We start from the raw sequence: 22930 nt of genomic DNA, 5'->3' as shown, positions 1-22930 counted from the left end.
CAAACGCAGAGTTTCCTTGATGAGATTCTGGTGAAGGGGCAAAAGATCCAGATCGCGGTACTGCAGGGGCGGAAGGCTACTTCCATCCGGGCTGAGCTTCATGATTTGCTCCTGATAGAGCTCTTCCAAGACTGCTGGTTCAGAGGCTAGTCGTAGCATGATCCAAGAGCTGATAGATGACGATGAGTGCTGACCTGCCATTAGTAAAGTGATCATCATATGGGCGATTTCTTTGTCTGGCACAGGCTGTCCATTCTTGTAAGTGCAATGCATGAGGTTCCAGATCATGTCGGAAGTCTCCCGGTCCGGGTTCTTGCGGCGCTCGTTGATGATGTCCATATAGATCTCTCTCATGCGCACATGGGCTGCATCCCGCTTCCGGTTACGCGGCAGCGGTGCCCACGGAAGCATAAAGTTGATAGGAGTGAACCCCCGATCAAGGTCATGATACAAATCTGCGAACTCCGCAGTGAGCTTTTTGCGAACCTCCTCGCCTTGCAGTGCTCGGCCGGCAGTGAAGATAGTGATTTCAGCCATGGCACCCGTGATTTCCACCCGGCCGGATGTCCCCTTGAAGTTGGGCGATGTCTTGAGATAATCAAGAACTTCTTTTTCAATCAGTGGTACATGCGACTCCAGTGCAGCCTGTGTGAGTCCAAACTTGATGAATTTCTTCTGCTCCATAAGCTTTGAATTCGGGCAATCATACACAATGTCGGAGCCAAAGACTGGCGTGGTGAGCGGGCTATAGATCTCCTCGGCATTGACATCCTTCAGCTTGCCATTAAGAATGAATTCGTTGCCTTGAATGCCCAGATATACTGTGATCTTTCGACCCAGTAATATGAAGGTAAAGATGTCACCATACTGCCAACTGTGTTAGCAGCGGGCTCCAGACAGAATTGTGAAATAAACATCACGGCGGCCGACTAACCTTTTGTCTGCAAGAAAAGAAAAATGCATAAGGGTCCATCCCATAAGTAACGGTACTACCCACGAAAGGGACCCAGTGGAAAACAAGAGGTGGGTCACTCTTATTACGAAAGAAGAGTTGGCGCAAGACATTTAGGATGATGATTGCCAGCACGCCAGCAGCCGCGTAGGCGCTGACGAGAGTGAAGGATACCATGCTGCGAGGAGAAGACAGGGAAGAAGAGGAAAAGGAGTGTGAGGAGCTAGAAGAATGCCGACTCTAATAAGGAAATTAGATAGGCATTTGGATCTACCTTTCAATGTGTATGCCTAATCTGGATGGAACCCTAACCCGTAACCTTGAGGAATAAAGGAGAGCCAGACCATTACTAAACAGAAGCACTGCCACTTTAGCAATCGGAACCACCCCAATTCTGCTGACACCACCCGGATATACAATGCGATGTACCAGACAGTGGGCCCCCATATTGGAGTACTTGGCATCAGCCGGGCGGGTGGGTTGACATCCGAATCGGACCACTCCAGATGCCCTAATTGATCAGCAACCCCTTGCAGCTTTAACGACGGAGAAACCTAGCCTCGGTGAACCTATACATAATATGCACGGAGTACACGGCAATGGCTTAATTTGGAACTACGTTTTCATTTCTTTTGAGAGTTGCCAGGTGTTATATTCACTAGGTTGTTTTTGTCTTAGTCTAATCTTCAGGACTCAAAGCTTGGAAGTCTGCGAGGTACTGCGTCCACAGCTGATTGTGTATTGAGCCATAAAGCTGGGAGTGTTATACATTATATCGTTAATAAAGTGCTGACACGCACTGCTTCATGAAGCTTACTGTGGATATAGTGGCTAAGATTGAGCGCCTTGTCTTTCCTCTGTTCAGACTGTTCTAAAACCACAGAGACTGGAAGAACTATAGTTTGGAGGATGTCTTAGATACCATTTTCGTATATGAATTCTGTAAGACTGACTTGGTTGAATAGATAGCTATTCGGATGCAAGGAGACATCCAGTATTGATCGCCCGTCGAGTAATGAACTAAGATACCTTTGCCTGTTGCTAAAAGAGGTTATTTGATAATCGTTCATTTGGGCTTTCACATAAAGATCTTACACAGTGATGCTGGCTCTCTCAATGACCGAGAACATAAACCCACTGCAGCTGCTGGGCATCCAAGTTCAGAATTACTGACCTCTATGATGTATAGAGTTTATGATCTTGTTGTACGGTACAGTACGGTACACGCATATTCTACAATCGTGGCTACTTTCTTCCTGCACGGCCTATCCTTCCACTTATCATGGGATGATCCCTATCAGCCCACGTTTCTACTTCTAGAACTACATGATCGATACTTAGGGAGCGAAAAGTATTCCAGACAGGAAACGGTGGTTAGATACGTCTCGAGATAGCGGCTGAAGACCCCTATACTGTGTAGCATTGGACGGAATCTCCACCTAGAAGCTAACGACATACTTCTTTTCCAGAGTTGGTAGCTAATCTGACCACCATTCTTCGTAATACTGGTGGCTTGATATGCTTGAGGTATCCAGAATATAGACAGAAAGTGGCGTGATCCGGTGGGTGGGTTGATGATAGTAAAATCATATAAGACATCAAGGCACACTTTATGTCCAGCGGACTCTACAATGGGCGAAAGATTAGAAGATTCAATTGAAACCCAATTTGAAGATCCTGACTAGAGGCGAGTAAGGCTTGAGAATTCAGCAACGGCCGACTAGGCTAAAAATAGAGTAACTTTGAATAGTAACTGCTTGATGGAGTCAATCAATCCTTGGGATAAGAGACGCACCACATCCAAAGAATCACAGTACCAGCGCCGTGGAAACTCGACGGCGTTTAATTGAGAACAGGAGTTCCTGACCTGGGACTAGTTCGTATCTGCAGCCCATGTGGCACTTGGAACTTGGGACCTTGAGTCATTTGCACTGAATCATCGGGAGTCACGAAGAGTCATTGTGGCGCTTCTCCGTTTCAGGACTAGCGCACGAGGCCCACCTTCAGCGGCAAAATCAGATGACTAAGCCCATATATCTTCCTTTCGCAAACTATCAATCTAGTACTCGGTTTCTATTGCTATTTAGCCAGACGTAGTGTCCGGGTCTGTAGTTGCTTTAATCCACTGTACTGTCTTTTTTCTGTGATATTTTGGCTGGGCACTAAATTTTGAATGAACGACCCTTCACTGGCAGCCGGCAACATGACTAGCACAAGTTCAACACCCAGCCAGAGGCCCGTCTCGAAAGCCGAAAGCTCAAATCCCCGCGAATTCCAGATAAACCAGCTGAGGCGACGCTTTCGTCCGGCTGAGAGCACGGATGGTGTGGGCACAACGCTGACTTTTGGGATGGCTCCTTCGGACCCGGACTTTCCCTTCGAAATGGACAAGCTGCAATGCGTTTTGCATGTGCCTCTATCATATCCTGGTCGTCAGAGACCCACTCTGAAAGTGACCAATTCCGAAATGGGCAGCGCTTTTCAGGATAATGTTGCGCGGGGATTCGACGATATTGTCGACAGCACCCTGAGGAGTGGTGGCCGTGCGACCTTGTTAACCTGGATGAATACGCTAGACCGACACCTTGAGCGTTTACTCACGACTACGGAAAGAGGTCCCACGCTGAAGTTTGTACCAAATGTGGGTGGCAAGCAAAAGCCAGAGAGCCAATCGATTGTGGAAGGGGTGAAATCCTTGGCCGTTTCTACTCCAGCGAGTAAGCAAGACACGGAACCAAAGCCGTTGTCTGTGCCAGAGGCTCCCTCTCGGGTATATACCGTAGAGGAGAAATCACAAGCTGAGAAGAGGAGGACTGTGGAGACTAAGCAACTCGAAGCTCGTCTTGGAAGACTACCTTTGTTTCAGAAATCAAAAGATGGGCTTTCGTTTGTGATTCCTATACAGCCTCCCAAACCCGACCGATTACCGATTCCGATCCGTTCTGTGAAAGCAGTCAAGTTATCGGTGCCCCCTTTGTACCCACTAGAACAGAGCTCTGTTGAGCTCCAAGGTGTTGACCGTGCAGAAGCGCGGCCTGTCGAAGTGGGGTTTGCGCAGTGGGTTGAAGGAAATTCAAAATTGAATCTCATGTCGCAAATCAATTACCTGACGGCCAATATGCATAACTTCGCCAAAACGCCGCTTGAGATTCCCCAGGAGACTATTCCTGTTGCATCACCTGAATCGCATACCGACTCTAAAGCCCCTGAAGATATATCGACGACGACAACTAGCTCGACACTAGAAGACAAACCTCACGTCCATGTCGTTCCACGACCTCCAGAATGGACAGTGGGCGAGCGCAGCAGCGAGAGCGAATGTACGGACATGACCGAGTCTGAAGATGACTTCACAGGCGAAGATGAAGAAGATGGCGGAGCCCCAGTACCAGCGCTCCCGGAAACCACTGTAGAACGTGGTGTTGCCTTGTCTTTCCCCTTCTTGGAATTATATGGAATTGAACTTTTAGAGCTTGTCGGCCTCTCAATCACGATCAAATGTGATCGATGCAAGGAGCAGATGGACGTAAAGAATGTCCCTCAGATCAAGGACAAAGCTGATGCATTGTCGCCCAAAGTTGAGTCGTGCAAGAAATGTGCCAACACTATGAGTTTTGGTAAGGACTTCTCGAGCAGTACATAATATGGGAGATTAAACTAATCACGGTCAATTAGGCTTCCGTCGACAGTTAATACATCCTAATTCAAACCGCGCCGGCTATCTTGATTTGGATGGCTGTACTATCGCCGATCTTCTTCCTAGCAGCTTCATTCCAACATGCGCTGAGTGTTCAAGCTCCTTCCCTGCACCCGGTGTTGTTGCAGTACGCGGCGAGAGTGCATCGGCGTCATGCCGCCAATGCCATCGCAAGATGGTATTCAAGGTCCCTGAAGTCAAATTCCTCAGGGTAGGATCAGCCGCATTTACTTCTCGTAACCAAGCACTGCCACGAAAGAAGCCAAAGGAAGCTCTTGGCATTGTTGCTGGTCAAGAACTCCCGCGCCGTGGTCGCTGTTCGCACTACGGCAAGAGCTATCGCTGGTTTCGATTCAGCTGCTGTGCCAAGGTATTTCCTTGCGATAAATGTCACGATGCGGAGACAGACCACCCCAACGAACACGCTAATCGTATGATTTGTGGCTTCTGCTCCAGAGAGCAAATTTACCGGCCTGAAAACTGCGGAGTCTGTCGTGCGGTTCTCATAGGAAAAGCAGGAAGTGGATTCTGGGAAGGCGGGAAAGGCACGAGAAACAAAGCATTGATGAGTCGGAAAGATCCACGGAAGTATAAGCGTCGGCCAGGCTCAACTCCGGGAGGTTCTTCTTCGAAAAAGAAACATTGAAAGTGCCGACTTATGTCGCCATATGTGCATTGGGGTTTGAGCCATATCTCGTGATACCTTGGTGCACTGGATGGCCTGTGTGCATAGAAATGATGAAATGAACATAATGTCGCTTGATGAAAATAAGATCAGATACTTCATATGCTTAGAATTTACTGGAACCATGATTTTAGGTAAACAAGCCTTTGAAAACAATCGAAGGCAGCATATACATACAAGACTGCCGCATTCATACAAAAACACTTCTTGATATAGCCATTAGAGACGCTAATCTAACATGCGCAGCAACTTGACAAAAAATACACTTGTTGGAAGAGATGTAGGGTAGGTATCAAGCAGAGGCAGCAATACAAAGGCATAAGTCATTCACATCATCACACCCACGTCCTAAACAAGATTTCCACGCAGCTCCTGTTCCCGCTCAATCGCCTCGAACAACGACTTGAAGTTTCCAGCTCCGAAACCCTCGAAGTTATGTCTCTGGATGATCTCGATGAAAACAGTCGGGCGATCCATCAAGTGCTATAACCATTAGCACACGACCAGTACATAAGAGAACGGAACTAATCAACATACCTTAGTGAACAGTTGCAGAAGATACCCATTCTCATCAAAGTCAATGAGGATATCCAGCTTCTGGATCGTATCGAAGTCTTCGTGAAGGGTCAGACCGGCCTTCTTCAGGCGGATCTTCACGTCGTCGTAGTAAGTGCTGGGGACCTTGATGAATTCCACACCGCGAGCCTTGAGGTTCGTGATGTCCCGGATGATGTCATCGGTCATGAGAGCGATGTGCTGGACGCCAGCACCGTTGTAGAAGTCGACGTATTCTTCGATCTGGGATTGCTTCTTGCCCTTGGCTGGTTCGTTGATAGGCATCTTGACGATCTCGTTTGGCGAGGCCATCACGATACTCTTCAGAGCAGAGAATTCACTACTCAACTGTTAGTTGATCGTCCCCCCCCCCAGAGATGATGAGAACAGCTGGACTCACGTGCAGATTTGCTTGTCGTCGACGGACCAGAAACGGTGGAATCCGAGGGCTTTCTCGTAGCTGTGATTGTTTAGCTTTTGGATATAAATGACAAACAAAAACAAAGGACAACTCACTATTCGCAAACCTTGTCCATCTCATCCCAGTCCTGGTTTCCAACACAGTGGTCAATGCGCTTGAGATGCACAGCGGGCAAGAATTTAGAGACGGGGTCCTCTGCGGTCTCGAGACGGTAGCCTGGGAGGAAGCCACCGTGGTAATTGCTCCTCTCAAGTAGCGTGTGTGTGGTCTGGCCATAGGTCTGGATAGTGGCCACTCTGACCTCGCCGCTTTCATCCTTGAGCGTCTGCGGGTTCGATACAGCCTTTGCACCGTTGCTTACTGCCGCGTTGAAGACGGCATCGACGGAGTCGACTTCGAAGGCAACATCCTTGACGCCGTCACCGTGCTGCTCCAAGTGGTGGTGGATTTCTCTCAGCTGCTCCTGTTCCTCTCCGGAGAAACGGTCGATCTGGTCGAGGGAGCGCAGAGGCGAAGTGAGGATGAAGGTGACGTCTCCGTTGCGGACGACGTGGGAGCAGATGCTTCGGTTGCCAGTTTCGAGACCACGGTAGGCGACGCGCTTGAAGCCCATGCGTGTGATGTAGTACGTAGCGGCTTGTTTGGCATTGCTACGTACCAGTGCACATGGTCGTAGCCTCTGTAGCTAGCGAGGGAGGTTCGGTCTGTGGGAGGTGGGCTGGTGGAAATAGGAGCCATGGCTGTTGTGTTCTTGGTATTGTTATGGCTTGACTTTGATTCTTCTGTCTATAGTAATACAGAGCTGATAGAGTCTGAGTAGAGCAGTGTAAATTGAACCAGTCGTTGTGCTGTCTTTATATCAGCCACGACGAATGATAATCATCTTAAATACAATTCGACTCCCAGCCGTGGATCGATCACCGGGTATCTTACTAGCCCACCATTTCATCAAACCAACACCTACATCGCCTTTGGATAATGATGATTGCATTATTTCCAGTCCTACATTACCCAATTCGGCCAGTGCGATGATGGCAACTTGGGGCTTGCGTCGGCTGTGGACGGGTGTTGCGTGGAAAGGGCCGGCTGGGCGCGGGTATCTCGAAATAGCCGGCGTGCAGATGACCCCGGCTAAAACATCCGCCACAATGACGCTGAAGCTTATCACGGCTTCAGTCGCTTTATTTGATGGAACTATAGCTGTTTCAAATCTTCATAGATATACATAGTCTAGTTGTGCATAATATCCGCAATACAACACCTGCTACATACAAGCCCTTACATCAATTCCTCCTACTTACACCTACTCACCACCAAACTCAACCTATCCCTCCACATCTATACCTCAAATCTCACAAATAAAATACTCCCAGTTCAATAGAACCACAAAGACAAACGAAAATGGCCTCAACAACAATCTCCTCCACAAAACCAAGCCTAACAACCAACGACTCAGCCGTCCTACAAGCCCTCTTCGACGCTGAATCCTCCCCCTCAAACGGCATCACAATCAATCCATCTCTACCCCCTTTCCCAACTCACCTAAACATCGACTCCAAGCTCCATGAAACCCTTAAAGCCCGCGAAGTAGCCATCGTCCGCACCCTGGCATCACCCAACCCGACCCCCGAGACCATCCAATCCGCCATAAACCAGCTTTCTACCCTGATAACAGAACACCCAACCTACCCGCCCGCCTACGTGAACAGAGCCCAAGCCCTCCGCATGCTCATCTCCACCGACCAAGCGGAAGAAACAGAAACAGAACTCTTCACCCCACAAAACGCTGAGACCGTATCCTCTCTCCTTTCTGATTTGGGCGAGGCGATTGGTCTAGCGACGCCGCGGTCACCGGCGGATCCTGTTTCGGAGGTCCAGACGCGTTTACTGGCTGATGCGCATACTCACCGCGGGTATTTGTTGCTGAGGTTGGCGAAGGTGAAGAAGAGTGGTGAAGCGTTTGAGGGGCTGGGGAGATGGAGCCAGCTGGATGCGGACAGGCTGGAGGAGATGGCGAGTCGGGACTTCTTCTTTGGGGGTCGATTTGGGAATAAAGTTGCCCAGCAGTTGGCTGTGCAAACGAATCCTTATGCGAAGATGTGTGGGGCTATTGTAAAGGAAGCATTGAGGAAGGAGGTTGAGGGGTGATGTTTATTTTTCTCTGTATTGTGTATGTGCATGTGTGTAGTCTTAGCGTTGTGTGCTCAATGTGGATTGATTTGTTGTATGATTTAATATGAACTATATTTATTCCGGGTTCAGCTGGTAGAGATGAATTCTAGCGATCAGGGTTTACCAAGGGCATGTAGTTCAATTGCTGGCGCAAAAGTCGTCCATGCGCTAGTACTGCAACATGCAACCATAACACTACGGCGTCGGCCGAATCGAGGAAGTAGATTTAGCTAAGTCTGAGGGTTGGCTTTTATGGTTTCTGGTTTCTGGTTATGAGATTCATATGACGGTTTGAATGTGAACATGGTACGCGAATAGAATATTAAATCAAGTGTCCCATTTAAGTAGACTAGGTATCAGTGCTATGTTGCCAATGAATGTTTACAGAATATGCAGTACATCGTTTTCTCATCACAAGTGCAAATCTCAGGCCTTGTTAGGGTTCTTGAAATGTCTCTTCAATGGCCGCCAGCTATGCTCGTTGTACTCTTCCTGTACCTTCTGGCACGTCTTGAGACCCCATTCGGATACACCGACCATGAGAGAACTAAAGACATTAGTAATTGAACATAAGTATCTCATAGCGAATACGGACCTTTCAAACATGAATGCCATGCTTCCATCGCCGACCTTCTGCGGCTTCAGTTCAGCATTACTGGCCCCCTCGAAAGCATCGGTGTCGGGGCCGTGCGCGCTCATGACATTATGCAGACTAGCTCCGGCTGGCTGGAAGCCGCCGCCGGTTTTCGCATCGTAATTACCCGAGATCAAGCCCATGAACTCGGACATAGTGTTGCGGTGGTACCATGGCGGACGGAAGGTGTTCTCTTGCACCAACCATCGCGGAGGGAAGATGACGAAGTCAGCAATGGCGGTTCCGACATGGTCAGATGGACCGGTGAGGACAGTGAAAATGGAAGGATCGGGGTGATCAAAGGAGATAGAGCCGATAGTGTTAAAGCGACCTAGGTCGTACTTGTAAGGGTAGTAGTTGCCGTGCCAGGCGACGATATCAAATGGAGTGTGATCCTGGCGAGCGGAGAAAAGGGTGTTGTTGAATTTGCTGTACAGGCGATACTCGGATGGTTCCTCTTCATCATCGAAAGAAGCCACAGGCGCTTGGAAGTCACGCGCGTTGGCAAGGCAGTTCGAACCAATGGGGCCAAGTTCTGGGAGTTGATAGTGGCCCTGGTAGAGCTCGCAGATGTACCCTCTTACCGGACCAGCTGGGAGAGTTACGCGGTATCTTGCAATCGAAGAAGTCAGATTACTGGTGGAACCATAGCGTAGGAGGGCTTACCTGACACCACGGGGGATGACGCAAATCTCATTCGGGCGAACGACAAGTCTTCCCAATTCTGTCTGAATGTCTAGCACACCGTGCTGTGGGACAATCAGGAAATCACCGTCCGCGGAATAGAAGGCCTCCTTTCCCATGTCTTTTCCAGCCGCATACATCAGAATTCCCAGTCCCTGTTTCAGGGTGGGATCGCCGGAGCCTGCGATGAGATGCAGTCCATGCACCCAGTCTACAGTCTCATCCAGATCGAACGGGTTCCATCGGAGCTGATTGGGAATGTGGTGGAGCTTGGTGGTCTCGGTGGTCATATGAGTGTGATAGGAGTCTCCATTTTCGACCTTGAAATTCTCGTGGGCGGCCGCGGGGATGATCCTGTAAACCCAAGTTTGTTTGTTCTCATGTCGAGGAGCAGTGAAGGCTGTTCCTGACAGCTTTTCGGCATATAGACCATACGGAGCCTTCTGGGGAGAGTTCTGGCCGACGGGGAGGGCTCCTTCGATGGCTTCCGATCTGCGAAAGAGTTAATTCCGCCACCCCTCATTCCGCACTCTTAGAAGCTTACTCATGATAAGAATCGAATCCAGTCTGGTAGGAGTAAGGGTCTGGGTGTGAGAAATTGGTGACTGGCATGGTGTCAATGCCTGTTGCCTGTTGTATATGCTTTGTTTTTTGCGTTTAACGAATGAGTAGTAGTACAAGAGGTGGAATTTGGACCTGATAGAAAATCGCAACCCTAAAGGTGCGGCGTGTGCCTCGTTTTATGAGAGTATTGGCGGTCGCGACCTGCCGGTAGTCACGGACATGATCGCGGGGATTCAGAATATTGCATAGCCTTGACAATGCATCATAGCCAAGTATGGAGTTGCGGGAGGCACCGCGGAATTACAGGTAACAGAGCTGGAGGGGAAACAGCCGGGGATAAGCGGCATTGCGGCTTGGTTCCGCGACCACCCATCGGAAATCGTCCCTCATATGCCAAACACGCAGCTGTCGCAATCAAGAGATGAGGGGCAGACTAAGTCGTAGCGATTTGTTTTTAATGTCGCTTTCTTCGCGGTCAGAGCCTTTCACATGAACACGTCTCTGTGACTACCATCTTTAAGCATTCCAGGTTTCTCATATCTTCCACTATAACCGGAACAATGGCATCGTGGCTCCAGATCCCTAAGAACTCGCCATTTTCGCTGGCGAATATTCCCTTTGGAATTATCTCCTCGACTAAGAGTACCTCTCGCGTGGCAGCGATTGCGATCGGTGAATATGCGCTGAACCTGAGCACTTTTGCCTCATCGGGGGGGTTCGCACAACTACCTGACTTCCAACCACATCTCAATGTTTTTAGCCAGCCAACCTTGAACGCATTCGCAGCTCTGGGTCGCCCTGTGCACCGCCAAGTTCGCGAGTATATTCAGAATGTCTTCCGCGCAGACACGCCATTTCCTCAGGTTCTCAAGGATAATGCCTCCTTGCAGAAGGAAGCCCTCTTGCCGTTGTCAGAGGTGACAAACCATGTGCCGATGCAAATCGGCGACTACACTGATTTCTACGCCGGCCTGAACCACGCTTACAATGTCGGTGTACTGTTCCGTGGACCAGAGAATGCCTTGCAACCCAACTACAAGCATCTGCCCGTCGCATACCACAGCCGTGCCTCGTCTGTCGTGACATCAGGCACGCCTATCCACCGTCCCAACGGCCAGATCCTGGCCAACCCAGCCGCTACACCCAAACTCCCCACCTTCTCCCCATGCAAGAGATTGGACATCGAACTGGAGCTGGCTGCATTCGTCAGCAAGCCCAACGATCTCGGAAAGCCAGTTAATATCAGCGAAGCCGAGGATCATATCTTCGGATTGGTTCTCATGAACGACTGGTCAGCCCGTGACATTCAAGCCTGGGAATATATTCCTCTTGGACCATTCAACGCAAAGAACTTTGCCACTACAATTACTCCTTGGGTGGTTTTGTTGGATGCATTAGAGCCCTTCCGCGCCACGGGTCTGGAACCTGGCGACCGGGACTCTCTGCTTCCTTACCTGCGTGAAAAGCGTGCAGCCAACGTTTACGATATCCCTCTCGAAGTCGAAATCACCAATGCAGGCGGAAAGCCAACTATTGTCTCCAACTCAAACGCAAAGAACCTCCTGTACTCGTTCCCACAGATGTTAGCCCACCATACCATCACAGGCTGCAACATGAACCCCGGTGACCTTCTCGGAAGCGGAACGATCTCTGGCACAGAACCCAAAACCCAGGGCAGTCTCCTTGAGCAGACTAATGGAAAGAACCCGCTCAAGCTAGCTGATGGATCTGAACGCCTGTTCCTGGAGGATGGTGACACTATTGTCCTGCGTGGTAAGGCCGGCACAGAAGGTAACTATGTTGGGTTCGGAGACTGCACAGGAACCATTCTTCCCGCTATCAAGCTGGAGTACTAAGTTCCAGTTTTTATACTATTTTTCTTTTATGTAACGTTTCAAAATAAGTGAGATTGTTTGTGATGAGATAGCTATGAATAAGTATCCAAGAACATATGGAATCCATATACAATCTGTCGTTATACACCTGTAGAATCCTTCCAACTCCCCCATTCACAACCAGGATCATACAACCTACGAAGATTCCTTCAGCCGGAATTCTTCAGGTGTATCACTTTGCGTCCTCCAATGCGCCTTCTTCACCGCATCTTCCAACTCCAAACGTTCCGCAATCCGCTGTACAGTAGGGTACTCGGCCAAGTTCACACCAGAGCGCTGTGCCCCCCACACAGCAGGAAGCAAACACACATCAGCCATAGTAATAGCATCACCAACACTGAATACTCCCGCCGTCCGCGAAACAATGGTCTCATAAGCGCGGAACCCGTCGTCAATAAGCTCCTTCGACCAAGTCTCCCGGTCGAATCCCAACGGGCCAACCCGCTTCAGGATCTTCAGGTTCGTGACTGGCTGTACATCGCAGCCAATAATCTCGCAGAGGGTGCGGACGACCGCACGGGACTCTGGGTCCGAGGTCGGTGGGAGGAGAGCATGGGATGATGCCGGTGTGATTTCTTCTAAGTATTCGAGCGCGGCAAGCGATTGCGTGATGGTCACCGTTGCGCCCTGGGATGCTGGGCGCTCGACTACAAGGGTCGGGACGGTGCCAGACGGGTTGAGGGCACGGTTGGTGGAGGATGACTGCTCGCCTTTCAGAAGGTTTACGGGGACGGGGGTGTAGGGGATTGATTTGAGGTTGAGAGCGATACGCAGTCGGGCTGCAGAGGTGGAGCGGAAGTATGTGTATAGGGTGATTTTGGGAGTTTGGCCGGTCATTCTGGGTGTTATTGTCTGTTAAGTGGATTCTGGGTGTAGGCTTTATTGTATCTTGTAGGTGTTGTAAAGAAGGTTGGTTTCTTAAGAGGGGTATGTTATGGCAATGTGGGAGAGATGGGCTACCCAAGTGGTAGAATTTCTATGCTACAGCAATTTAATACCCGTGAACTCTTTGGGAAATATACATAAATGGGACAAATTAATACTGGGTTTATCCTTCCGTTACTGTGTCTCATCCATGACTACGGTTGTTTTTATTATTCTCGACAGTCTTGTTTAAGGCAGGCGGAAGAGTTCCGCCAATGTGATAACCGGTTCTGAGCGCAGGATTTTCCGCTATTTTCCGAGTTCAAGGATCGTCTTTTGAAACTTCGGAAGATCGCGTTTTTATATCGCTGTGGGGCAGTGCCTGGCCATCTTAAAAATCCTTGAGTACTGTGTAAAATATGATGTTTCTTTATTGTTGCGGGAGTAGAATGCAGTGACGTCATGTGCTGTCAACTGCGGATAACTAGTTATACAGTCATGGTTAATATTAAGCACACACAACCCGGGGAAAATATTGGTGAAAATGAAGACTATTTCCCTATTTTATCTAGTGGGATCACTTTTCTTCTAGCCATAGGTACACTTTTCAAGCTTCAACACATTTAAAGTTTACCCAAGTATGTATGTACTAGCAAAAATATATATATCTAAGAGCTTATGGGTACATCTTGTTAGTAAAACTTTTTATTAGTTAGTAGTTACATAGTGATATCAAAGTACCTAACCCTAATGCAAATATTTTACGCCTGATGCATCAACCCTATAGACGTTTATGCTCTCTACACGAGATCCTAAATCTAAAAGTGGAACGATGTCACTGTTGAGGTGAAGCTAAAGTAGGGGCGGGTATTTCTACCCTCTTCCTCGGCAACCGACGGCTATTTCTCCAACCACATTCAAACATCCGCAATATCTCGAAAAACCAAAACCCGGACCACTCAGCCATTTGCCTTTGGCTCCTGCGTCCGGCCCTTTGTTACCTCATACTAGTAACTATAATCAATAACTATCATGTGATTGGTTGATTTGCTCACTGTGAGAATGGAGGTCAGGAGACAGTCCGGCAATGGACATGCCACATACCAGCGTACCTACAAGGCATGTCTTGCCTGCCGGCAGCGAAAGGCGAAATGTGAGTTAGGGACAGGGCCGGATGGCCTTCCATTAGGGCCGCCGTGCGCGAAGTGTAGGAGGGAACAAAGGGAATGTGTCTTCAGTGAGAAAAAGGCATGGGAGAGACAGAAGAAACGAGGTGAATTACCCGTCCTCCTTCTCTAGGCTAGACCATGTCTAACACCGCATAAGGACAATCGGAAGAACATATACCGCTGTCTGCAAGGACACGTCCCAGACTATCCAGCAATCCCGGGATCAGTAGGGACGAGTCACACCACGTTTTAGGCCACGGTCCGAGTCCACTTAGCTATGCGGAGCAAGACCAGGATAACGCTGATAGTACTACACTTCAGTCGTCCCCAGCAGAGGGTAGCCAAAGACGGCGGCAATCCACCTCTACTCTGGCAAATTCTATGATGCGCACTGTGGTGTCTAGTGGAAATGATGCTCTCAATATCCTTTTTGAGGCCGCGGCGCCCATAGTAAGGAGCATGGTAATGGTTTAAGCGAGTCGAGTACGCCGTCGCGAAATGCGCGAAGCTCTACTGGTCGCTCTAATAACTATGACAACTCATTAAACCAATCCATTGTCCCTCCAGAAGTCCTAGCGAAAGCAGCGCAGCCCGTAGAAATCTCCCAAGCGTCCAAAGATGTCCTTAGTGTCTGGGGAGCATGCCGCTTTGTCCGGATGGGATGGTTCACTGCGAGAGAGGCTGTCACATTTATCGACCTGTTAGTATAGCCAGTTGTTCTAGTACTAAAGTGCTAAAGCTGACTGACTGCTCAGTTTCTTTAAGAATATGTCGGACCTGTCCCCGATATTAACTGATTTCTATGCAGATCATAAGAATCATCGCTGGCTTGTCTCGCACGATCCGGTTTTATGTTGCACTATCTTGATGATCTCCTCTCGTTATCACCTGTTGCCTGGTGCAGGTGGTGGGTCGAGGAACTTTTTCATTCACCATCGGCTTTGGCAGCATTGTCAGCAACTGGTCATGCGACTTATGTTTGGACAGGAGAAATCTTCGCAGTCTAAGGTTCGAAACATAGGGACAATCGAGGCACTCATGTTAATGTCAGAATGGCACCCTCGATCCCTTCACTTCCCTCCAGAAAGTGATGGTTGGGACTTCGATCTCACGTCGGTTCCCCCGGATCCGCAAGAGCTAGAGGACTCTTCTTCTACAAATCGATGGCTGGAGGATATGATCGAGCCAGCACGAAGATCAGACCAGATGTCATGGATGCTGCTGGGATCAGCTTTGTCTCTCGCGCACGAATTGGGTATTTTCGAGCTTGATGAAAAGAAACTGGGTTATGCGTCTGGTTACGAGGGATTTATATCTGGCGAACAGATCAAACTCCGCAGGCAACGGGTGCAGCGCTTGTTATACGTATATATCAACCAACTCGCATGGCGAATAGGTTGTGTATCGCTTATGCCACAAAGCCTAAACCATGCTATTCTGGGACGGCGGGCGGCGAAAGAGCTAAACCAAACCGGCGATGAATGGCTGACTTTTATGGATTCCTGGATGGATCTGACAAAGTTGGCAAAATCGGTTACTGATATGTTCTTTCCGACCGTCTCTTTTGCCAGGCAGCAACTGCATAGTGGGCGGTACATTGAATTGCTGGATCACTTTCGTCCGATACTGGACAAATGGAAGGAAGAGCATCTCCAAGTACGATGTAGGTGAATCTGGTCATACCTAGAGTCTAACCTATGACCGTAATATTTCCTGCGCGTATGAAACTAACGTAATATACAGCACGCAAGAAACAGTACTTTGATATTCTCTTCCTTGAATATCATTTTGTTCGAGTCTATACGCATTCCGTCGGAATGCAAGCAGTGGTGGAACGGGTGCTCGCGGACAGCGATCCTCACGCGGAAGAGGTCCGCGCACTGAATATCGACCCAATTGACTACGAATACATTCAAGAAGTCATTGATGGATGCTGCCAGATACTACAGAAGGTAATTCAACTGGCTGAGAATGGGGTATTACGATTCTGCCCCGTCCGGATATTCCTCCGTATCACGAGCTCGTCCATCTTTCTCATGAAAGCCCTTAGTTTGGGAACACGCCAATCAACGCTGCGAGAGTCACTCGATGTTCTCGAGCGAAGTATACAAGCGCTAAGGTCGAACGCGTTGGATGATATCCATTTGAGCACCCGCTATGCTGCGCTGTTGGACATGCATGTCGCGCGTTTGCGGCGGAACTTACTGGCATCATCAAAGACAGTCAAGAGTAACCAGGGAACAACATCAAAACCATCCATGGGTGTCCCATCGAGCACAAATCAGGGTAACAATACACCTATGATGGATATTCCAATATCACAAAATATGTCTGATATGGGGTACATCCCGTCCCTCAATGATATCGCGGCTGACGATTGGCTTTCTTTACCATTCGACCCATCGATGGCACCGTTTGGTATCAGTAGTGCAGGACAATTCCCTGCATATGAAGGAGGAGCTCTGAACTTTATCTGGAATTTGCCGTCTTGAAATCCTCTCAAGATAACGTTTGCCACATGACGTGGAACACATGTACATACATAGATGTAAACATCCTTCCGTGAGTTTGAAAACGTTTGTAAACCATGGGCTGTCTAGCATAACACCCAATCAAGAACAAAGACAACAAGGTTTTCATTTCCCATTTGCTTTGCCACAGAATATCGAGGCTACGGGAAAAGTCGTAGTTCTTCCATGCACCGCGAGAAAAGTTTGTTTTGATACGAGCGGAAATCGGGGTGCTATCTACACGTGACCGCATTCCCCGGCCCGAAGTCACGTTTTACGGGCGAAAAAACGCCATCTAAAAAGATTGCTGCGATCCCGCCAACTTTGCTCCATCGCCGACCTCATTGTCCCCACAACAGACATCTCCTCCCGCAGTTTGACGATTAGAAGACGTTACTTGACGACGCTATATCATCGTCAATACATACGCCTTCGACCCCATCCTCCCTCGAACGAGTCACAACCTATCCAGGTCATCAGCAACCGCTCGATCCATTGACACTTCGCATCTCACAAACCGTGTAGCCTGTCAGGACAGTAGCTACTCGTGCTTACGGACATACCGCCCGTTTAATATCATCTACTCGTCCCTTTATCTCTCTTCACATTCGCCATGGATCACTCCAGAGATCCCTGCCCCTGGGTTGCCCTGAGCGACTTCGGTGGTGCTTTCTGTATGGGTGTATGTATTCGAGTCGAGGTCCAATCGTGCTCATTTGCAGGACTACCGGGCTAATAAGATGAAAACTGTAGGCAATTGGTGGTGCAGTATGGCACGGTATCAAGGGTTTCAGAAACAGCCCCTACGGAGAGCGTCGGATAGGAGCCCTCACAGCCATCAAGCTCGCGCGCCCGTCCTCGGTGGTAACTTCGGTGTGTGGGGTGGTATGTTCTCGACATTCGACTGTGCGATCAAGGGAATCCGGAAGAAGGAGGACCCTTACAATGCTAGTATGTGTACCCTATCTCTCAATTTACTGGGACATTTGGGGTGTCCGGTTCGTGGAGAGCGTCCGACTAATTGATGTTCTTTGTTTCAGTTATCGCTGGTTTCTTCACTGGTGGTGCTTTGGCTGTCCGTGGTGGTGTCAAGGCTGCCAGGAACTCTGCCATCATGTGCGCTGTTTTCCTGGCTGTCATTGAGGGTGTCGGTATTGGTTTCCAGAGAATGATGGCAGACAACACAAAACTAGAGGTGAGCTTGATCTAGCGTCTTCTTTCGGGAGCAGCTTGGGCTTCCGACCGACCGCTTGTATGAGTTTTAAGCTAACTTGGTGTGCTTCAGCTCCCTCCTGCTCCCCCATCTGGCGACAAGGTCGCTGCATAAATCAACACCCAGCTACGATGCCTCCTTCCCGAATCCGATCTATATGCTATATTATTATCACGTATCTCTCTTCTCAGGTGTTGGGTGTGGTCATCATTTCTGGGGGCAAACTATAGAGGTTGCTATTTCTATTGTGCTTCTATCCCTGCTCTTAATCCTCTTGTATTGTTTTAGCCTGGTTTGTTGGAGTGCACAGCATTGCATTCGCATGTTCATTATGTTGATGGAGGGAAAAGAATCTTCGACGCCGGCCTTGGGGTTTCCAAGGCTGGACTTTCTTGTATATTAACTTCCGATAAATGGTATAATGTGATATCAGTCTCCCACACACTCCAGTCTACCAATGGCGATGCCCAGGTAATTGCCTTCAGAGTCAGATGAATGCATCACCACAAATGAGGAAGAACAGCCAGAAAAAGGAAATATATACCAGCGCCATGCTTATCTCTCTGATTATCGGCGGGTAAGTCATTCCTTCCAGCCCCGGATTATTCCAAGATAAGAAGCAAGAAACAATAAGACTCCATTCTATAAATCACCTCCGAAGAATCAATTACTCATTATCTGACAGTACAGCCAACATCCATCCCTATCCCTCAAAAGCCAAAAGGACCAACCAAACTCTAACCCCAAACCCTGTCTCCAGCCGCCCAAAACCTGCATATAAGATCCCGCTTCCCCGCAACCAACTCACAGTGCTCCATAACACACACAACGCACCAACATCAACATCAACACAATGGATAAATCCAAACCCAACCCCCAACAAAGAAAACCACTCTTCAAACCAACCCTAATAATCCACGGCGGCGCGGGCGCCCTAAAAAGATCCACCCTCCCTCCATCCCTCTACGCTCAATACCAAACCTCCCTGCTCACTTATCTCCGCTCCACGCACTCCCTCCTCAAGTCCGGCTCCACAGCCCTCGACGCCGCAGTCCACGCCGTAACCCTCCTCGAAGATGATGAGCTCTTTAACTGCGGCCGTGGAAGCGTCTTCACCTCCGCCGGGACCATTGAAATGGAAGCCTCTGTCATGGTGACATCCCTCGTGTCCGATGATTCTTCGGATTACCCAGGGTCGACCAAGAGAGGCGCAGGTGTCATGGGATTGAGGAATGTTCGACACCCAATCCTGGCGGCTAAGGAGTCACTTTTACGGACCGGATATGGAGGTGAGGATGGGGGCAGTATGCATTCGCAGCTTGTGGCGCCGTATGTGGAGGAGAAGGCCAGGGAGTGGGGACTGGAGTTCATGCATGATGAGTGGTTCTGGACACAACGACGGTGGGACGAGCATCTACGGGGTCTCCGCGGGGAGCCTGAGCCGATCAGTTTTAGCCAGGGGACGGTCGGGTGTGTTTGTCTTGATATGTGGGGTGGGATTGCTGTTGCGACTAGTACTGGGGGGTTGACGAATAAGTGGCCTGGGCGGATTGGGGATACGCCGACTTTGGGAGGTGGGTTTTGGGCGGAGGGTTGGAATGTTCAGTCAAATACAGTAGTCGATGGTGAAGAGCGTGAAGGGGGAGGAGGGCTTTTGCATGGGATGTTGGGGGGTTGTTTATCGTTCTTTAATAGCAGGGGAGAGGGTTATGTGTCTTTACCTATGGAGGTCCCTCTGGAGAGGGGGCTAGGGGAGAAGATGGTAATGTGTTCTAGTCCGGAGAATAGAGTCAAGAGACGGGCTGCAGCTGTTTCGGGTACTGGGAATGGGGACTCCTTTCTGAGGGTTGCGGCGGCGAGGACGGCTTGTGCTATGGTTCGTTTTTCGGAGCGGACGCCCACACTGGCTGATGCTGTTGCTACGGTTTCTGGGCCGGGTGGCGAGTTACAGCGTTCGGCTGGAAGGCGCTGGGGAGTTACCAGAGAGGGTGAAGGGGGCATTATTGGAATTGAGGCAGAGGTGGAAGTGGATGAGGATACGGGAGTGCCTGTGTCTGGGATGCAGCTGGGACGGGGGCAGGTGGTGTTTGATTTCAATTGCGGAGGGATGTGGAGGGCGTGGGTGGAAGAGGATGGCGATGGGAACGATCTGGAGAATGTGATGGTTTTTAGAGAGCCGTATTAGAGAGGACTGATAGACCAGACAGACTTTTGTTGTGGATATGTGGTGTTATTTTGTATCATTCTTGTTCGATACCGCGTAGCCCGATAGAGTTAACTTCCAAGACAGATTGAACGACGAGAAATACAGGAAGTGATATCATGATAGAAACAAATGCTGGAACCACCCAACGAACACTATCCACTGTCATAGCCAGCTCAGTTGCCACGGCTAGATCGCTGATTCGTAGATATCCAAGTAGGAAGTAGATCGACATTAATGGAATGTACAAACATGAATTCAACCGATCGTTTCTTCACCACCCCTCTATATTGGTAAATTTAGCAAGCACCCCGTCCTTAGGGCAAACTGTCGCTTGTTGTCGTACTTCGAGTGGAGCATTGGGATTCTTCAGCTCCATTTGGTACTTGCCCACAACGACCGCTACCATGCAGGCCAGCTCTGCTTTGGCGAATCCCTGGCCGATGCAACTCCGTGGTCCGTGTAGGAACGTAAGGTTGGCAAAATTGCTGTCGGCACCACCATTGTTAGCCCGACCAGGGCCTAGCCAGCGTTCTGGGTCGAACTTGTCGGCGTCGGGGCCCCAAAGCTCTTTGCTCTTATTGATGATTTCGGGGGCAATCAGAAACAAGGTGCCCTTCGGAATGGGCTCGCCAATGATCGTTGTGTCTCGACTGGCACAGCGGATAGTAGCAGGTACAGACGGGTGAAAGCGAAGGACTTCATTACAGAATGCGTTGAGATACGGAAGATTATCGATATCGGCAGCAGCAGGCTGCTCCGGGTTCTCTGTCGAGATAGGTGGGAGGTTTGCACGAATCTCTTCGCGGAGTCGGGTCTGTATATCGGGGTGCTTGCATAAGACGTACACACACCACTGTAAGGCAGTTGACGTGGTTTCATGTCCGGCTCCTAAGAAGGTCATCATTTGGTCTACCAGTTCCTCCTCGGTGAATTTCCCGCTCCGCAGGGCAACCGAGACAATATCAATATCCTCTGAGGTGGAGGATCCGCTTTCCCATTTCGCTCTCTTCTGCCGGATCATCTGCCGTGCTACATCTCGGATGGTTTCAGAACTTCGCTCAATACTCCTGTTCCTCTCGAGTGGCAGGTCATGGACGAAGGCAGGGTCGCCCAGAAGTAGCGTCAGGAGGAAAATAATCTTCATGTACAATGGCGGTTCACTCATAAGGTTTTGATACGTCCTCACAAGTTTGTTGTTAGGGTCACGAAGAGATTGAAAGTCATGATCCATTCCAGCAACGCCAACTATATCGAGCGCCGTCCTACTGGCGTATGCTCCCATCCGGAGGACATTATCCGTTGGGTCAGCCTTTTTCCGCAGGTCTTCGTCCATTACCCTGACCATTTCGATACTCTTTGACCAGAAAATTGGATACATCTCTTTAACATGGCGATAAGCGAATGCTGGAAGAAGGTTCTTTTTTGATTTCTATTGCAAGTTAGCCACAGCAGGAGAGATAGTAAGTGGTGGTCTGTGCCCGGACCTTATGATCGTCCCCTTCCACAAGTAGTAAGCCATGCTCCCCAGCTAAACGTTTGAGACTTGCTCTGATGAATTCAGGTTTCGGGAAGTCGTACGACTTGGTGACCAGAATCTCTTTCAAAGCTCGCGGGCCCACTGGTAAGATGCGCTCTAGGTTAATGGAGACGTAGTAGCGAATCAACCCGTCATTTGGCACATTTTCCAGCCATCTATGCATATGCTCATAAGGCGCCTCCAAAAAAACTGTGTCGGAGTTGCCCGTGAGCCATGATCGACCCTGCGGCACTGTTCATTAGAAATCTCACAGCCACCGGCGTCGGTGATCGAATAGCAGACTTACGGCAGGCGATGGAATTTTCTTGATAGGCGTGAAGAAGTCTGGGTACAGCACCCAATTATAGAAAACTTTGAGTAGAGAGACTAGGATTGATAGAATGATGAAATTGCCGAAGGTCGATTTGGCGATTGCATACCCGGCGATTGCGATATAGACCGTCGCCCAGGGAAGTCCCATCATTGTGAGCAGAGGCTGCGGTCACTCGAGAGCCCGAATCAGATCAAAGAGAGATTTAGATTGTCGTAGAGAGAGGTCACGAGGCGACTTCATGGGGCTTTAAATAGTTCGGGATGGAACAATGGGTTACAGCCGTTAAGGAGAGGATTCAGTCACCTATTGAAATCGATATTCACGATGTCTTTGTTGCTGACAGACGATCTGCAGCCCGGCCACTGGTCAGTGCGGCTGGAAGTCACCTAGGTGCAGAGTACACAACAATGAAAAGCCAACCTGGTCTGTCTCCACCGTGGTGCCGAACTAAATCAGTCGGGTTCAAAGCGACGCGATGTGTTGCGGATCTTTTTTAACCTCCTTTAGTTTAGGGGAACAATTTGGCAATTTCAGAACAAGACCCATTGCGGCTCCTTCAAAAAAAAAAAACTCAACTCAATCTGAGGCCAACCTCCGAGATGTTTTATGATTTATCGACATGACCTTTCCGCTGGCTGTGGCCTGGATGATGGAACTGGAAAACTAAATCTAAAGCAAATACCGCCATTGGTTCCTCAGGAAGGGATCTTCTTTCTCTAGGAGCTACGGTAGGCCAATAAGATCTTTCTTCGTCGGGTCCACCTCCATGGAAAAGGCATCGAAAAAGAAAGGCGGCAATTAGTTCAAGATACCCATTCTATAGAACGGGCCTCAATGCTCGCTAGGTTTCACTGCTGCT

At 49.3% G+C, this 22930-nt stretch overlaps 11 protein-coding genes across 11 annotated transcripts; 6 read left to right on the top strand and 5 right to left on the bottom strand.

The window, feature by feature from the left end:
* ANOM_008074 (14-alpha sterol demethylase Cyp51A) lies at positions 1-1129 on the bottom strand (the record flags this gene model as incomplete). Its single annotated transcript, XM_015553330.1, has 2 exons — positions 1-867; positions 935-1129. Coding segments are annotated over 2 exons (1062 nt in total), but the record flags the coding sequence as incomplete, so codon positions are not given.
* Positions 1130-3155: 2026 nt separating this feature from the next.
* ANOM_008073 (uncharacterized protein) lies at positions 3156-5295 on the top strand (the record flags this gene model as incomplete). Its single annotated transcript, XM_015553329.1, has 2 exons — positions 3156-4569; positions 4628-5295. 2 exons carry the CDS (start codon positions 3156-3158, stop codon positions 5293-5295), a joined length of 2082 nt encoding a protein of 693 aa, XP_015404017.1.
* A 387-nt stretch (positions 5296-5682) lies between these two features.
* ANOM_008072 (4-hydroxyphenylpyruvate dioxygenase family protein) lies at positions 5683-6923 on the bottom strand (the record flags this gene model as incomplete). The annotated part of the gene is made up of 4 exons (XM_015553328.1): positions 5683-5817; positions 5872-6229; positions 6290-6349; positions 6406-6923. The coding sequence occupies 4 exons, from the start codon at positions 6921-6923 to the stop codon at positions 5683-5685; spliced, it is 1071 nt and encodes a 356-aa protein (XP_015404016.1).
* Positions 6924-7711: 788 nt separating this feature from the next.
* Positions 7712-8458, top strand: hmgX (the record flags this gene model as incomplete). The annotated part of the gene is made up of 1 exon (XM_015553327.1): positions 7712-8458. One exon carries the CDS (start codon positions 7712-7714, stop codon positions 8456-8458), a length of 747 nt encoding a protein of 248 aa, XP_015404019.1.
* Positions 8459-8908: 450 nt separating this feature from the next.
* Positions 8909-10561, bottom strand: hmgA (putative homogentisate 1,2-dioxygenase (HmgA); the record flags this gene model as incomplete). The annotated part of the gene is made up of 4 exons (XM_015553326.1): positions 10345-10561; positions 9783-10292; positions 9078-9728; positions 8909-9029 (listed from the first exon to the last, which is right to left on the bottom strand). The coding sequence occupies exons 1-4, from the start codon at positions 10410-10412 to the stop codon at positions 8909-8911; spliced, it is 1350 nt and encodes a 449-aa protein (XP_015404018.1). The 5' UTR covers positions 10413-10561.
* Positions 10562-10821: 260 nt separating this feature from the next.
* Positions 10822-12220, top strand: fahA (fumarylacetoacetate hydrolase FahA; the record flags this gene model as incomplete). Its single annotated transcript, XM_015553325.1, has 2 exons — positions 10822-10838; positions 10894-12220. 2 exons carry the CDS (start codon positions 10822-10824, stop codon positions 12218-12220), a joined length of 1344 nt encoding a protein of 447 aa, XP_015404020.1.
* Positions 12221-12394: 174 nt separating this feature from the next.
* Positions 12395-13096, bottom strand: maiA (maleylacetoacetate isomerase MaiA; the record flags this gene model as incomplete). The annotated part of the gene is made up of 1 exon (XM_015553324.1): positions 12395-13096. One exon carries the CDS (start codon positions 13094-13096, stop codon positions 12395-12397), a length of 702 nt encoding a protein of 233 aa, XP_015404021.1.
* A 1089-nt stretch (positions 13097-14185) lies between these two features.
* On the top strand, positions 14186-16784 carry ANOM_008067 (putative C6 transcription factor; the record flags this gene model as incomplete). Its single annotated transcript, XM_015553323.1, has 5 exons — positions 14186-14396; positions 14450-14742; positions 14772-14992; positions 15048-15955; positions 16036-16784. The coding sequence occupies 5 exons, from the start codon at positions 14186-14188 to the stop codon at positions 16782-16784; spliced, it is 2382 nt and encodes a 793-aa protein (XP_015404026.1).
* A 396-nt stretch (positions 16785-17180) lies between these two features.
* Positions 17181-18232, top strand: ANOM_008066 (protein transporter TIM17). Its single transcript, XM_015553322.1, has 4 exons — positions 17181-17484; positions 17525-17753; positions 17843-17997; positions 18088-18232. Exons 1-4 carry the CDS (start codon positions 17416-17418, stop codon positions 18127-18129), a joined length of 495 nt encoding a protein of 164 aa, XP_015404027.1. The 5' UTR covers positions 17181-17415; the 3' UTR covers positions 18130-18232.
* Positions 18233-18868: 636 nt separating this feature from the next.
* ANOM_008065 (isoaspartyl peptidase/L-asparaginase) lies at positions 18869-20200 on the top strand (the record flags this gene model as incomplete). The annotated part of the gene is made up of 1 exon (XM_015553321.1): positions 18869-20200. One exon carries the CDS (start codon positions 18869-18871, stop codon positions 20198-20200), a length of 1332 nt encoding a protein of 443 aa, XP_015404013.1.
* A 292-nt stretch (positions 20201-20492) lies between these two features.
* ANOM_008064 (cytochrome P450) lies at positions 20493-22233 on the bottom strand (the record flags this gene model as incomplete). The annotated part of the gene is made up of 3 exons (XM_015553320.1): positions 20493-21650; positions 21706-21981; positions 22045-22233. Coding segments are annotated over 3 exons (1620 nt in total), but the record flags the coding sequence as incomplete, so codon positions are not given.
* Between the last annotated feature and the right edge of the window lie 697 nt (positions 22234-22930).

Source organism: Aspergillus nomiae (genome assembly GCF_001204775.2).
Source record: "Aspergillus nomiae NRRL 13137 chromosome Unknown contig00292, whole genome shotgun sequence".
Lineage (NCBI taxonomy): Eukaryota > Fungi > Ascomycota > Eurotiomycetes > Eurotiales > Aspergillaceae > Aspergillus > Aspergillus nomiae.
The sequence above is the reverse complement of the archived record's forward strand: the minus strand, read 5'-3'. Positions and strand labels throughout refer to the sequence as shown.

What these genes read in the sequence shown, in the direction of transcription:
- ANOM_008066 (XM_015553322.1), top strand. Translation starts at nt 17,416, where the DNA reads ATGGATCACTCCAGAGATCCCTGCCCCTGGGTTGCCCTGAGCGACTTC. An exon ending in GTGGTGCTTTCTGTATGGGT is followed by an intron (nt 17,485 to 17,524) that starts GTATGTATTCGA and finishes GCTCATTTGCAG; the next exon opens with GACTACCGGGCTAATAAGAT. An exon ending in CAGACAACACAAAACTAGAG is followed by an intron (nt 17,998 to 18,087) that starts GTGAGCTTGATC and finishes GGTGTGCTTCAG; the next exon opens with CTCCCTCCTGCTCCCCCATC.